The 15,623-nt window shown below is 36.1% G+C and overlaps 2 protein-coding genes across 4 annotated transcripts in view; one reads left to right on the plus strand and one right to left on the minus strand.

The window, feature by feature from the left end:
* Window positions 1-10,239, minus strand: part of STS (steroid sulfatase) — a 183,622-nt gene extending 173,383 nt beyond the window's left edge. The window contains exons 1-2 of one of the 2 annotated variants that reach the window (XM_051984566.1): window positions 9,345-10,239; window positions 8,368-8,951 (exon numbers count right to left, since the gene is read on the minus strand). In XM_051984566.1, coding sequence (XP_051840526.1) covers window positions 8,368-8,378 — 11 coding nt within the window. In that variant the 5' untranslated portion in view covers window positions 8,379-8,951; window positions 9,345-10,239. The remainder of the gene's footprint in view (window positions 1-8,367; window positions 8,952-9,344) is intronic. The other variant, XM_051984565.1, reaches the window with a different exon arrangement.
* PUDP (pseudouridine 5'-phosphatase) overlaps window positions 8,971-15,623 on the plus strand; it is a 168,323-nt gene continuing 161,670 nt past the window's right edge. Inside the window, exon 1 of one of the 2 annotated variants that reach the window (XM_051984568.1) lies at window positions 8,971-9,375. In XM_051984568.1, the coding sequence (XP_051840528.1) occupies window positions 9,288-9,375 (88 nt within the window). In that variant the 5' untranslated portion in view covers window positions 8,971-9,287. The remainder of the gene's footprint in view (window positions 9,376-15,623) is intronic. The other variant, XM_051984567.1, reaches the window with a different exon arrangement.

The following is a 15,623-nucleotide window of genomic DNA, read 5'->3' on the forward strand; positions in this document are numbered from 1 at the left end:
GCTTTTTAAAAATGTAAATTTAGCATTAGGCATGCAGTAAATCATAATCCATTCAGAGAGTCCTAAAACAAGTATAAAAGAATTTTAAATTGGGATCTTTGACCAAATACAGAATCTTCATTTATTTCAACTTAATATTGAATTTGAGTTGCTAACCCAACTACCTGGAATCCTTCAGCACTGAACACTGTTTAAATCAAGATATTTAAAAAATTATCCAAAAACCCATTATTTTATATGGCAGTTTATATAACTGTAAACATACTGAAGCGAATGCATTCAAATGAAGAATAGGCAAAAATAAATAAATAAATAAAAATACTATTGCTGTTTTAAAGATAAAAAGGTGAAATGTAGGAGAAAATTTAAAAGTTATTGGTTGAAATAAGGTATAGATATTTTAATTTGTCATCTTCAATTGTTATGCTTTTCTGACATTATCAGCAGCAAAATTTACTGTCTTTTTACTCAACATATCAAAAACAGCACTCATGTCCTTACTTTTTCCTTTGCAACTTATTTCTAGTCACCCAGATTTACTGCCTCTGAAGTTAATCTTTTCTCCTTGCTAAATCTTGCAGTTTCTTAACATCTTTACAATTTGTCTTCTTTTATCTTCACAGGGCTAGCATTCTAGTTCAGTTCATGATCTCTCTTTCCTATTCTACTGCAGCCTTTTAATTGGTCTTCCTACCCCAACTCCTTCCTCTCCCAATTTATGATTCACAAAGCTACCAATGGTAGCTTTCTACCAATGCAAGTAGGCACCTTTTCTACAATTTAAAAACTTAAGAGAATTGCATAGAACACCAAGAGAAGCAATGAACGGGAGCACAAAGCCAGCAAACATTGGAGGTAGAACTTCAATGAGAGGTTGCATTAGATAGTGGGTAAGAATAAAAAAGAATTGGCTTTAAAATCTGCCATAGATAGTTACTGCCCACGGAACCCTGAGCAAGTTACTTAATCCCTCTATGTATGTTTCCTAATCTTTGTTAGCTTTATATAAATTCTCTTCCATCTCTAACATCACAATCCTATGTATTTATGGTTCTGAGACTTGCGCTATCCCTCTGTCTCTTTCTCTCCTCCCACTAACTCACATCTCATTGGAAGGTAGCATAGTGAAGTAGAAAGACCACTCAATTTGGAGTCTAAGAGCTCGGGTACAGAGCTCAAATCTACCACTTTCTATTTACCTTGCCTTGAAGTATGAAAAATAAATTAATTAATAAATAGTTTGATACCTTTAACATTAAAAAAATTTTTAAAATCATTAAACTGATTTTGAAAAAAAACATGCTATTATATACTATAACAAGGAATTGACCTTAGATGTTGATTAATACCTTTGACTACAAGTCAGTTTTTAAGTAGACTTACGCATGTGAGGTATGATATATGTTTTATAATTGTAAGTCATTATAAATAATTATAATGAAAAAAGTATATTTTCAATATCAATATACTTTTCAAAGATAAAGAAAAGAGATTTTGTGTATTTTTTTAGATTACTGATTATATTTATTATAACATTCTCAAGTCAGCTTATTTGCCTATTAAAAGCATCTCAGAAAAGAAACTGCAGAACTTTCAATAATCCCAAATTGCTTTATTACATACAACATATGCACCCTCACCCATGCAATACAACCATAGCATGTTTTAAATAAAAAAATTTATCTGGGGATATTATATGAGTATGGTTCACTAAACTCACCACCTTGAAGAATCCTAGCTGAGGGTGATCCAAAGGGTTAAAAAAAAAAAAAAGAGAGAGAGAAACACAGGAGGCACAAACTATTATATGTTATAATTACTTTGGCGTAATCAATTTATAAAATGTATTATTTAGGATATGTGCAATTGAAAATAAAAGAAAGAAATGGGGCCTTCAAGTAAGTAATATAAGGAAGGGAAAAGAGATGGTGCTATACAAGGGGAAATGGGGAAAAAAAAAAAAAAAAAAAACCTAAAGGAAACAAAACCTTTTACCCTGGTGGTCAAGTTCCTCTATGAAGTATTCAAGTGAAACCATGGACAGAAACTATACAGGATGCATTGACATCTATATTTTCACAGGGAATAAATATAATGGGGCCCACAAAAAACATTAAGATTAAATGAAATACTGCATTGTAAATTTAATGTAAAAATGTAATATATAAGGAAAAACAAGTTCCCAGAGGGCAGACTTTTTTTTTTTCTTGAATGTCTACATTTATCACAATGCCTGTCTGGCACACAATAGGCAAATAATGCTTAATGAATGCTTGATGCAAACTTTTTTTTCAGCAAATGTTAAAAGTGTCTAGATATAAGTGAATATTAATAATAAACTCATAGTTTTTACATTTTCAGTTGTGGGAGTTTTAAGCACTTTCTCAGGGCTGAAGTAATTTTGAGGTCACAAGATTATAGTTTTCTGAACCAGTGCTTTAATACTCTATTTACCTCCCTGAGATTTCAAAATTAAAGAGAATATTAGAGACTATTCAAATCATATCCTTCATTTCATAGATGAGGAAACTGATGCCTACAGGAGTTAAGTGATTGCCCAAAGTCAGTAGTTGCCCAAAGTAAGTTGGAATGAAAACCTCAGATCTTTTGACTGCTGCTCCCATGATTTTTCCAGCATATTATGTGGAATCTTAAAAGTGTTGAAATTAAATAATTTGAAAAAATGATATATCTTGATCTTTTATCTATTATCATTACTCTTGACTTTTTTTCCTCATAAGATACAAGGTTGATAAATCACAAATCTACTCATATAAAAGATATAATCAGACTCTCCCAGGGAGTAAAGTTAATGTTTTAGAGAAATTTATTCTGTGGCCTAGAATAAATCATAATATTATAGATTCAGAGCTATAAAAATGGCTTGCAAGTCATTTAAGTCATTTAGACCCTATAGAATTTAATCCATTGTTTTACTGATTAGCAGTATCCAAAGAACTTAAATAATACTCAAGATATGTCTCAGGAGTAATAGGATTCATTTGAATCTAAGTTTCCAAATCAGCATGTCTACTATGGTGCCATTATAAAGTCAAAATTTAGATAATAGCAAAATATATCAGCAAATGACATGGTGTCTTTATTTGTTTTGTTTAGATGTTTTAAAAATTAAATTTGAATTATAAATTTTTTTAAAATCACTGTCATATTTATTTTTATCCTGTTCAAACTGTGAAAAATCCTAAAGAACACAGAGCAATGATTAAATGGCATTACATATGATTATTATAATGAAACACAGAATCAAATTAAGCCAATCAACTATTAATAACTTTTAGACCTTAGACCAGTAACTATTTGAATACTTACCAGAATACCATAAAGCTCCAGTAATGGATTGCACATAGTTCCAAGGTCTTTCTGATGAAAAGGCAATCAATTAAAAAGAACACTGTGTGTATTGTAAGATTTATGAACAACCCACCAAGGATACCATGTGTACTGGAGGATAGATGGACAGCAGAAATAGTGAATATGGTAGGTAGATGAACATTTGTATCAAGCTGATACTGAAAACACTTCATGCCTGATGAATTTCTGTGGGATCTATTTTAAAGGGGGTTTTTGTTTCAGAGAGTGCTAAGGAGAGAGGCAAGAGGAAGGTAGAGGGAATAGAAAGAGATGAAAAAACAGATGAAGAGAGAAAAAAAGAACAGAAAGAGAGAAAACAGAGACAAAGAATGAGAAAAGAAAGGGGAAAAAAAGGAAAGGGAAGGGTGGGTGAATAAGAAGGAAGAAGGAAAAGAAAGCTTTCTTACTAACAGGATCAGGAATCAGACACTAGATGGTACAACTACTTAACTTCTATCACAAACTCTCAGCTGCAGAAATTTAGAAACAAACAAACAAAAAAAAAAAGACCCAGTGTTCATTTAGTGAGCTCTCCTCACTGAATCTGCCTCTAAGAATTTTTATCCAGCAAGGAAGAAGGTTATCAATTGGGAACTGAAATGCTTCTTCACCAAATGAGCTGCTTTACATAGACCCACATTCATTGAGTAGTTCAGGTACTTAATGGTCAAAGAATTCATGTCATCTTGTGGTGTCCTCGGTCTGAAAAGTTCTGAGTTGTTAATGTTTATAGACTTATAAGAGGACTCACTGTAAACTTCTGACATTGTGAAGTCTGTAAGGCCATAGTACAGAATTAGAATGGACCTCAGCGCCCATCTACCCAACCTTCTTTCTTTATAGATGAGGAAACTCATGCATAAGAAAGATAAAGGATCATAGTCACACAGGACTGATCCTGTCACTAGCTGAGTGTCACTAGCAGGATTTGAACACAAATTTTTGATTCCAGATTTTTCCCACTACATCATACAACCTCTGGATTAAGGGGAAATGCCTGAGGGAAGTAAAGGGTTGAATATTTCTGAGGTGTATTAGATGTGCCAATTACTTTGATGTGAGGATGCCAGTCTGAACCAGTGATGATGTATCTAAAATAATTGATGAGTCAATTATCTAAATACAACAGATCTATACAAAGACTATATACAAAGACTATATAGTTGTGTATGATAAGTTCCACGTGAGTAATAAAGCTATAAGCCATAGAATTTCAGAGGAAGAGAAATCTGTGTCAGGAGGTCTTCACAAAGAAAACAGGCTTTGAGCTGGGTTTTAAAAGATGGATATGTAAAGTCGGTGTAGAGTCTATGAGATAGGACAATAACACAAGTATAAGAATAGCAAGATGCATTTATAGGACATAAAGATTCGCATTTATGCAACATTTTCTTAATTTATCTTCATAATCCTTGATTATGCAACATTTTCTTAATTTATCTTCATAATCCTGTGATATAGAAAAGTTCAGTATCCAAGGAAAAACAGTATAGAGAATACTCTTTATATACTATACAAGCAAAAAAGAAGAGGTAAGAAAGAGTGGAATAGACATCAGAGAAACCACAAGATCACAGATTTTGAGATGGAAGAGTCCTTAGAAGACATTTAGTCCAATGCTGTATTTTTAACAGATTAAATCAAATGCTCCAAGACACAAAAATATCTTTGAATTGACAATTAAAGCATCATTGGTTATTTTAAAGAGGGAAAAAAGAATATTGAATTTATCTGAACTTTTATTTTCTTCATGTGTAAAATGAGAGCATTCGACTAAATGTCCTCTAAGGACTCTTCTAACTCAACATCTATGACCCTGCTGTCTCTCTGCAGTCTGTGACACTACTTACCACCTCTTTTCTTCTGTATTTGCTCTTCTCCCCTTAAATTAGGGTCACTGATTTTTCCTGCTTCTCTCTAAAAACCCTTATAACGCCTTCCCAGGTTCATCCTCACCCTCTTGTCCCCCAAAATAAACTAGAAGAGTATGAAGTCAAATTACCGAGTTTAACAATAAGTGGAAAACATTAGTGTAACCTGCTTTTTCTAAAAGTTTAGCAATGAAGTGAATAATTATAGATGTTATTTATATCATTTTACAGGATCTTCCACAATCTTGTAAAACAATAAACATTAGGCAATTCCTATATATCAGACATTGAAGATATAAATACCAAGAATGTCATAATATCTGTTTATAAAGAATTTCCATTCTAATAAGAAACTAGCTTAAAAGGACATGAGGACAAAAGAAGTTTTTTTCTCTGTTTCTGTTCGTTTGTTTTTTATTATCCATTGTTTATTTTTGTTTTGAGACTAGAGACCTGAACCTGAACTGTTGGCAGAAAAAGGACTAGCAGAGAGGGAAAGATTGAAGATATTTTTTTGGAGGGAAGTAGGTATGGACCATTTGTGAAATGCCATATGGAACCTGAAGGAAACCGATTTAGAAAGACAATTGCAGGCTTTCATCTTGGTGAGTAGGAAAGTCATCTCATGCTCTAAGGTTGGGGCAAAGGAAATGATGAGGGAGAACATCAAGAAGTTTTGAAGTGTACAAGAGGAGTTTTTAGGGATGTCATGATATATAATTTTAATTTCCCTCTCCCCCCAATAAACTAGAAAGCTTGGTAATTCAATGAAAGAAAATGTGTTAAGAGATGCAGTTAGGGGTTCTGAGAATGGAGAGTTTTGAGGGACACCTGAAGTAAAAAGATAGGGAATCAATTTTCATTGTGTCTAGTAGCTATTAGAAAACATGAACTAGTAGTGGACCTATCCAAATATTTTAGAACTTCCTCTGGAAGCATTCTGTATCTTGGGAAGAAGAATAGAAAAGGTGGATGTTTGAGTAACTAAAGAAGAATGAATAAAAACAGTCATCAAGGATTACTGATTCTGTAATAGTAGGACGACAAACAAAGTATCTCATCTCTCTAATATTTATCTTCTAGCAGTTTGGGTTTCTTACTCTGGCTCTGGCTCTACATTAAATAGCTTTCAGCAAGCCACTTCATTTCCCTCAATTTCTGTTTTAACAATCTTTAGTTCTGTAATTCTGTGGGGGAAAGGATTCAGGGATAGAGAAAGTATAGTTGATATGGTTTACTATGATCAAGATTGCAAAGGGAAGAATGAATTCAGAACAAAGATAATACATGAAGAAAATGGGACTGGACAGAGAAGGTAAAGACCCCACTAAGGACAAAGAATCTGACCATTAGGAATGAGTAAAGGAATTTAAAAGCCAGAAGGTTATTTGACTGTATCTTAGTCAGGAAATTCAGGGTTTGGGATCTTGGATGTTCCAACAGTTTTGGCTGTTAAAAATTAGATACAATCACACTAATGAAGTGGGATAGTAATAGAGTAAGGTTGAAGGTCACAGGATTTGAGGAATATTTCTAAAATTCCTTCTGATTCTATGATTCTCATTCATCTCAAATGCAATTGGCATGGAGGCTTTATCATTTCAAGTTATCATTCTTGACCCCCATTATATTCTTAAAATACTATGAACTTTTTGCTCCTTCCCCAAGTGCTACTCATCAAAATGAAGATATAATACAGAGGCAAGGGATAATCCTCGTGTCTTCTGGCACTATCAAGAATGCCACTTTACTGCAATACACATCTATGCCGTTCTTAGTGGTCCTTGAAATGATATTAAGGATCTGGTAGAAAAAAGCTACAGTAGAACAATTTGTTTTCCTTTCCACACATGTAATCACAATCTGAGGAAACAATAGCACTCAAGCTATAACTGGTTTAAAATTTTAGTCCTGGTTATTCTCTGTTCTTTAGAAGGAAATGGCTTTTACCTGTCAAATAAGCAACACAGATGTAATACTGTTGCCATGGAAAACATTACCTGACCTCTATAGGAATGTTTTATGGTTTCAGGAAGAATTTTAATTCAGAATCTTTTAGGATGTTATAGGCATGGAATATCATGATCTCCAGAGAACTGAAAAATAAAAATCATCAGTGAAGACATTTGATTGGGTGTGAAAAGGATAAAAAGAATTATTTTAAAATTACAAAGGTAAACTAAAGTAGAAAATGTCATCAAATAAATACACGACTAGAAAAAGATGGTCTTGTTATGTATTGAGGAATGACTGACAAACAGGTTGTGTGTTCCAATGATATGCTTGAGCATTCAAGAGAAAGTGAGGAAGGTACTTAGCATGTTGACATGGTGGACATGGACAGGAGTGAAACAAGATGGGTAAACATGGGAGCTGTATCACTAGAAGGAAGGCCCACATCGATTAAATCACTATGAATTTGAGTATGCTTAAACCTAAAATGTGCATTTTAATAATTTAATAATACAATATTTTTCAACCATGTCATTTATAATACACTACTGACAACCTGGAACAGTTAGATGGCATGCATCATAAATTTCAACACCTTTTTTTTTTATTTACTGCTTTTTAAATGTTTATTGCTTTTAGAGTCATTTTTCTTTGTTGTTAAAAAGCTTTCCTTCAAGGAATTATCCATGCAAACTATTGTTTTGAGTTTTTAATTTAAATTCTTCTCACTTATGCATGCTCTCCTCTGAAAAAATGATGTCACAAAAATCCAATCATGATAAAACTGCCCTGGTATTAACTACCCATGTATGTATGTAAAACCCCACTTTAAAAAAATAACACACACAAAACACAAAAACACACTGCAAGCATATTACTGTATTTTATGGCTAGGCCAACACTGTGCTTTTCATGATACATTAAAAAAAGGTGAAGAGGAAGAAATGTGATTAGGGTTTTAAAAGGTAATGCGGTTGTAATAGGCTTTTTTTAATTGCAGCAAAAGATGGCACCACATACAAAATATCTCCCCTGAACACAGAAATTTTGCAGTTCTCTAACATTAAACACTTCATTAGTGTATTTTCTTCCCTTTATCATCTGTTCTGATTTTATTTGATTCCATTTATTTAAAAAATGCACTATGGAAAAAAAAAAATGTCAGCCTTACTTGACACTCATGATGAAGCCTGGTACAGAAGACAAGAGTGCGGGAGACTTCAGATCTGTCTTCAATAAATCATACCTAAAATAACCCAGACGTTTCCTTCTTGCCACCCAAACCAGCCTGGATTATGCCCATGCCCCACTGGTTGGCCGCAGAGCACACCATGATTCCAGCTTTAGGCTCCACTTCTGGTTTTAGTAACAGCCGGGAGCCAGGCGGGGTGCCAAAAAAAAAAAAAAAAAAAAAAAAAAAAAAAGGAAAGAAAGAAAGAAAAAAAAAAAAAAAAAAGAAGCAAGTGGCACCTGAATGTAGCCCTAGGCGATCTGATCTTTCGCTTACGAAGACCAGCTCGTTCCCAGGACTACACGACCAAGATGGCAAGTAACATCAACCAAGAGCTAGTTCTGACATTGAGTGACCTCCCACCTTCCCTCGGGTAGCTTTCCTCAGCCTCCCATCAGGACCCCTAGCATCTTCTTCTTCTGCCCTTCCCCCCCTCCCTGCAGCTCCAGCCGAGGCAATGAATGGAGCGCTGCGAAAACGTCTCCGAGGGGGCTCGATCTGAGCATGCTCCGTAGCTCCGGGATCTAGGCAGGAAACACAGGCACCGCACACACCCACGTTAACGCGCGCCGGTCTTCTAGCTCTCTCGCCCGAGCCCCTCCCCCATCCAGTCAACCCCTCTCTTTCCCCTCCACCCCAAGATGCAAAAGAAGGAGGAGGTGGGGGGCGGGGAGGCGGCAAGGGCTTCCTAGGGCGCATGCGCGTGTCGGGAACCTCTGGAGCCACCTACAATTTCTCGGGCCCAACCCCCACTCGCTACCCCCCCTTCTACTTTCTCCTCCCCCTCCCCCCAACCTTCAGCAACGAACTGAAGCTTCTAGCCTCTCTGTGCCTCGCTACCGACCGACGCCCCGGGCACCATGGCTTCGCAGGCTCCCGGCCTGGCTCCTGCGCCTCTGCTGCAGCCGGTCACCCACCTGCTCTTTGACATGGACGGCCTCCTTCTGGGTGTGTAACTGCGGGCCGTCTCCCGCTAAGGCTGCGGCGCAATGGGCTTTCTCTCTCTTTCTCTTTCCCTCTCTGGCAGCCTTGGAGGGGGAAGGGTACCGAGACAAGAGGGGGGAAGGGCCGCGTAGAGGCAGGTCAGGGAATTCCGCCACCCGGACCCAGCCGCGGGCTGCCCGCGCAGCCGCCTTCCTCCGCGCCCATCCAGCTGTCGGTGGGGTGGACTCACTGCAACTTGTCACGGGCTAGGGAGGAGGAGACCCTCTATGTTTCCACCCCTTCGGTGGCCGGGCTAGCCTGCTGTTCCCCCGGGTTCGTTACCAAGTGGAAACCCTAACGTCTAGCAAGCAAACTCCCCTTCCCTCCTCGATTACATCAAGGGCATACAGGAGTAGGTCCTGACTGAGGTGACATTTTTAGCCCTCTCTTCCCAAGCCCAAAGTACACCTTGTTAACAGACACCGGAACTGCCCTGTCTAAGGCTACTATGTGTCAACTCAGTCAGATACGAGGGATATTTAATAATGATAACAATCCATAGCATTTGTATAGCACATATCACATACCCTGGCACTTTGCTTATCGATCACCAGTTGTTTCATATAGCCACACTGGGAAAGTAGATACTAGTATCCCCATTTTACAGATGAGTAAACTAAGGTAAATAGGTTAAATGACTAATACAGAGTCACATAGCTAGAAAATAACTGAGACTGAATAGCCCATATTTATACATTCATCATCATAGCTAACATTTATGTAATGATAATAATAGCTAATATATAGTGCTTGCTATATACCTAACTACTGTACAATTATCTGTTTTGAACCTCACAATAATCCAAGGAAGGAGGTGCTATTGTTAACCCCCATCATACAGATCAGGAAAAGAAATTAAATGACTTGCTCAGATTCCACAGCTAGAAGTGTCTGAGGCTAGATTTGAACTCTGGTCTTCCTGATTTTAAGCCTGATATTCTATCTACAAAGTGACTTTTAATGTGGTAAAATTATACAAGGCCATCTTAGTAGTCTTAACAGAGTTGTAAGCCAAAAGTTTTCCTAAAAATCTTAGTTCTTTTCAGCTCTTAAAACTACAACAACTTTTATATAGTTCCCACATATTCGAAAAGAGTCTCCATTGTCTTTTTAAAGGTAGTGACCACATGTGCTGAACTGAAGGCTAAGCAGTAGATTTTTGCAGGAATAAAGATGGCTCATTTTCTTAAATTAAGCTTTGCTTACTATGGGCCATCGGAGATCATAAGGTGGCATAAGGTGGAGACTTATTAACTATTGATCATAGTTATTCCATGCTGCTAGTGACTCTCCCGAAGTCAAATAGACCTATTTCCAGTTCTGCTACAATGCACTTTAGTTTGTGCCCAAGATTATACTGGTAAATGTTGAACTAGCTCTCTGTTTTAGAGGAGGATTCATATCCTGCAGCCTGCTTACTTTATTCTGCTAAACATATCATTTAACTTTTAGATCTTGTTTTCTCTAGAATAACTCAATAAAATTTAAGTTTCTTGAGGACAGGGACTGTCTTTGACCTGAGTATTCTGCCCAAAGGGATAGGGACTGAACTTATGTTTTCACTGTTATTGGGAGCTACCAGTAAGGAGCCACTCTATCAGTACTGATCAGCATTTTCTTAGTAACTGAATCTTGGAATTTTACACAGGTCATACAGCCAGGCAAGACTTGAACCAGTATTCCTGGTTTCAAGTCTGGGCTCTTTATGCACTGTGCCACAATATTTTTCTACTGTCCTCATTGTAGATATTTAGTAAACATCTATTGAATTCATTTGAATTGGGAAATGAGGTAGTTGGATCCCATGTTCTCTACCCCTTAGAGATAAGCATTTATATATTACCTAATATGGTCCAGATGTATGGTTTTTTTTTTTTTTTTTTACAAATATATCATTTTATCCTTACAAAAATTCTGAGAGTTAGGTGCCATTATTATCTCCATTTTACAAATCAGAAAATAGAGGCAAACAGAGTTTGTCACTTGCCCAAATTCTCATAGCTAATAAGTCTCTGAGGTTAGATTTGATTTCAGGTCTTCCCGATTCTAGCTCCATAGTTCTTGCTACTTTAGGTTTAGCAGCCTCTATCAGGGGTCATCAAACTTTTTAAATAGGGGGCCAGTTCACTGTCCCTCAGACTGTTGAAGGGCCAGACTATAGTAAAAACAAAAACTTTGTTTTGTGGGCCTTTAAATAAAGAAACTTCATAGCCCTGGGTGAGGGGGATAAACATCCTCAGCTGCCGAATCTGGCCGCCGGGCCATAGTTTGAGGAGGACTGCCAGAGTGTGATTCAGCCCAAATCTCTTGTTCAGATGTATCTGCTAGGTTCATATAGCTAATCAACTAATAAGTGTCAGTGTTTGCATTAAAACTCAGATCTCTTGAATTCAATATTCTTTCTGATATTTTATGGACATACTCTGATAAATTAGAAAATCATTTTTCATAGGAAATCTTTAGAACTTAGATAAACAATTGGACTATTAATTATACATATTCAGCATTATGTTTTCTCTTGCTAGACTAGAAAAATGATTCCTACCTAAACCATATTAAAAAAAAAAAAAAAAAAAGCTAAAGACCAAAGGGGACCTGTAAAAGGTAGAAGCTGGCTATCCTATTTTCTTTTCTTGTATCCAGAAAGGACACTTTGTAGATTTGTAAAAAGCATTAAGCCATAAAAATATTAAGAGACAGAAGGAACATTTTGGGTCTTAGAATCACAGAAGCCCAACCAGTATCTGAACCACATACCCCTCTATTACAAAAGTGGCCTTTTCTTAAAGACTTATAAAAAGGGAAACCCACTTCATCCTGGTGTGCCAGTTTAAAAATTAGTTCTGATCTTATAAGGAGGAGAACAAGGTGAAATCTATTAAGATAATGTTAATAATATAAGAAAGAGGCCATATTAACACATATATATAGAGAGAGATCTATACATATAGATCTATATACAGATATAGATCTATATAGACAGAGAGAGACAGACAGACATACTTCATTATGTGACCTCTGGCATATCTGTATTTGTTTCATTTTTGTCAACAGTAAACCTTACAGTTCTTTGTGACACCATTTGGATCTTGGCAAAGATATTGCTCTGATTTGCCATTTCCTTCTACAAAAGAGTAAACTGAAGCAACAGGATTAAGTAACTTGCCTAAGATCACACAAGTAGTAAGTATCTGAAACCATATTTTAACTCAGGAAAATAAGTCTTTTTGACTTCATGTCTGGCATTCTATCCATTGTGCTACCTAGTAGCCTTTCAGAGAGGCATTTTTGCCTTGTGCTGCTTTTAATCACACTTAAAGAACTTTTTTCCCCAGATGCCTCTCCATTCACTGCTTAGAGTAAGGGGACTTTTGGTTGCTACTTTAAATGATTAGACCCAGTGTGATTTGCCCGTCTGATCCTTGATGAAGAGGGCAGAGCCTGGGAAAGACCTGGAGAATGATTCTTTAATTTTCTAGTAGTCCAGACACACTCTCAGCACTCTGACGTGAAAGCACATCCTTGGAAGAGAGGAACAGCAATAGTACAGTCTTTCCAGTCTCAACATATGTGTGTCCTACATCTAAACATCAGATGAGCCACCAAAATAAATAAGCTATTGCTTATATGCCCTTCAGATTTTTAATACAACATGTTCCTCTTAATTTTACCACCCAGCTTATGCTACTGGCAAAGCCCATTTTTCCCTGCTCGTTTCTGGCATATTTGTCAAAGGTTACCAATTTTTGCTTGAAATTTTATTTTTTACAAACAAAAGAGAAAACCTAGATTATAACTTCTTGTACACTTAAATTTTGATGATTTTTTTTTTCTATTTTGTGTGTGTGTGTTTGTTTAGTCCACAAAAAAGCTGCTTATATAGTATTTTCAGGTATAATTCTAATGAATTTGATTTTTTTTCCCTAGTCAAGGGGCAAAGTTTATTGTAATTAACACCTTTACAAAGGCGACTGAATTTATAAAATAAATTAGCAGAGAAACAGTAGAAAGGAGAATCGTTTATCCAGCTTTTGACCACAGATGTGCTAATTCTAAGGCTCATAGATAGGAGAGTGTGGGTCCCCGGATTTTCTCTAGAATTGACCAGATAAGTACTAACCAGATTATCAATTAGCAATGAATTTAGGAGTGATCTATTTACTATTGTCTTTGAAGTTTGATCTGTGGGACTATCTTGAGGCCAGAAACTATCTGTCAGAATCTGACAGATTGGGACTTTAGTGAGGCAGACTCCAAAGCCAGAAGATCTAGAATCATTGACTTATTGCCAAATTGGAGGCCCCCCCCAAAAAAAAATCATATTACATCATACCCTCTCAAGCAGTTTGTACCTCGAAGTGACTCTGATTTTTAAAGAAATTTTTTTTGTGTTCATTTTAAGATCTCTGTTCCTTTCAAATGACTATCCTCTTTCCTTCCCACACTAAAAACCTCCCTTGTAAAAAATGAGCACAATTAAAGAAAAGATCAATAACATTTATGGAAATGTATACCTCTTTCCTACTTAAGGTCTTCTACCTGTTTGCTGAGAATATACGTGATTCTCAGAGCATTTATTGAGCTTTTGGTATTCACCTTTTTTGACTTAAATTTATGTTCAAATAGTAAAAGCTAAGATATTATGAAGTCTGAATTCAACTTGAGTTCTCATTCTTTTTAAAAATAAGTTCTGATGCAATGAGGAGAACAAGATAAAATCTATTAAGATAATGTTAATAATATAAGAAAAATGCCATATTGCCATATGTGTATGTATAGAGAGATCATTACATAACCATCTCTGGTATTCCTATATTTTTAAATTTTGTCCATAGTAATCCTCTTGTTAAGCCCTGAATTTAAAAAAAAAAAAAATCATATCCGTCCCCCATCCCCACCCCCCTTTTCCTTGCCATTTGGACTGGAAACTTTGGAACTCTGATCACCTTTACATACCATTGTGTCATAAACTCCAGGTATATTATCTCAATCCTTACTGGGATAATTCCCCTTCTGTTTGAGTATTGCCCCTGGCCTTGTGGTCTCCTGCCCTCAACTTTCTTATCTGATCTCTATCCTGTCAGTATTAAGTTATGATCCTTTCCTGGAATTTTGGCTTGTCAATTCTCCTAGTGTCATTACCCCCCTTATCTGCCTTTATTTCTCCTATAAGATTGTATATTCAGCTTATGTATTCTGCTTGCAAACCCTCGTTAGCTAAAACCCTATATAAATTCTCTGGCTTAGTTTATCTGTGCTGAATGCTTTCGACAAGAATCCCATTTGGTCAGCTAACCTAAACTCTCCACATTAAAGTTTAAAAACCAATCTCTGCTTCAGTCTCTCTGGTATTATGCTTTATTGGGAAGAGTCCCCCCATCTCTAAACAGGTTAAAAACAGGCCTTGATAAGGCCTTTCCTGATTCTCCAACAAACAGTTTTCTATTCTCCAGATAGATCTGGAGATAAAAGGTCTGGGGTATTTATCTTTAAGCATTTCATTTTCTCTCTCTTCTAATTTTTCCAACCCCAAAGAAAAGAAAAATTAAATCCTTGTGACAAATATTCATACTCAAGTAAAGCCAGTTCTCTCATTGGCTATGACCAAAATTTGTCAGTTTTTAGTTATTCAGTCCTGCTTTAGTCTTTGTGACCCAAAACACCTCTATTTTTCCAAGTCTGTCTAATGTTTCTGCCATCTGGAACATCCTCTTCCTTTTGCTTTCAATCTTTCCCAATGGTAGTCTTGTCCAATTAGTCTTGTCTTCTCATTATTTGGCCAAAGTAAACTTCAGCTTCAGTATTTGACTGTCTGATATATACTTATAACCCAAAATGGAAGAATAATTATAAAAAATTTTAGCAGTCCAAACACCCCCTTGGCTGAAGTGAAAACAGATTCTTAAGAAAGCATATTGAATCCATTACCTCTCAGTTAGGAGTTATCTTTGAGGCTGATGGCATGTCATTGCATTTTCAGACTTCCAATGTCTTTTAATTTTTTTTTTATTATATTGCATTTATATTCTTCAGGTTCACTTCATTCTGCATCAGTTCATACAGGTTTTTCCAGTTTTCTTTAAAATTCAGTTATTTGTATTGTCTTACCATAATAGATTATTATTATTATTTTATCTCCTTGGGAATCAATACTTTCTCACTTCCACCTAGTTTATTATACCCTAAAGCCTTGAACTAAGTCTTTAACAGAA

Source organism: Antechinus flavipes, chromosome 3 (genome assembly GCF_016432865.1).
Source record: "Antechinus flavipes isolate AdamAnt ecotype Samford, QLD, Australia chromosome 3, AdamAnt_v2, whole genome shotgun sequence".
NCBI classification, from domain to species: domain Eukaryota; kingdom Metazoa; phylum Chordata; class Mammalia; order Dasyuromorphia; family Dasyuridae; genus Antechinus; species Antechinus flavipes.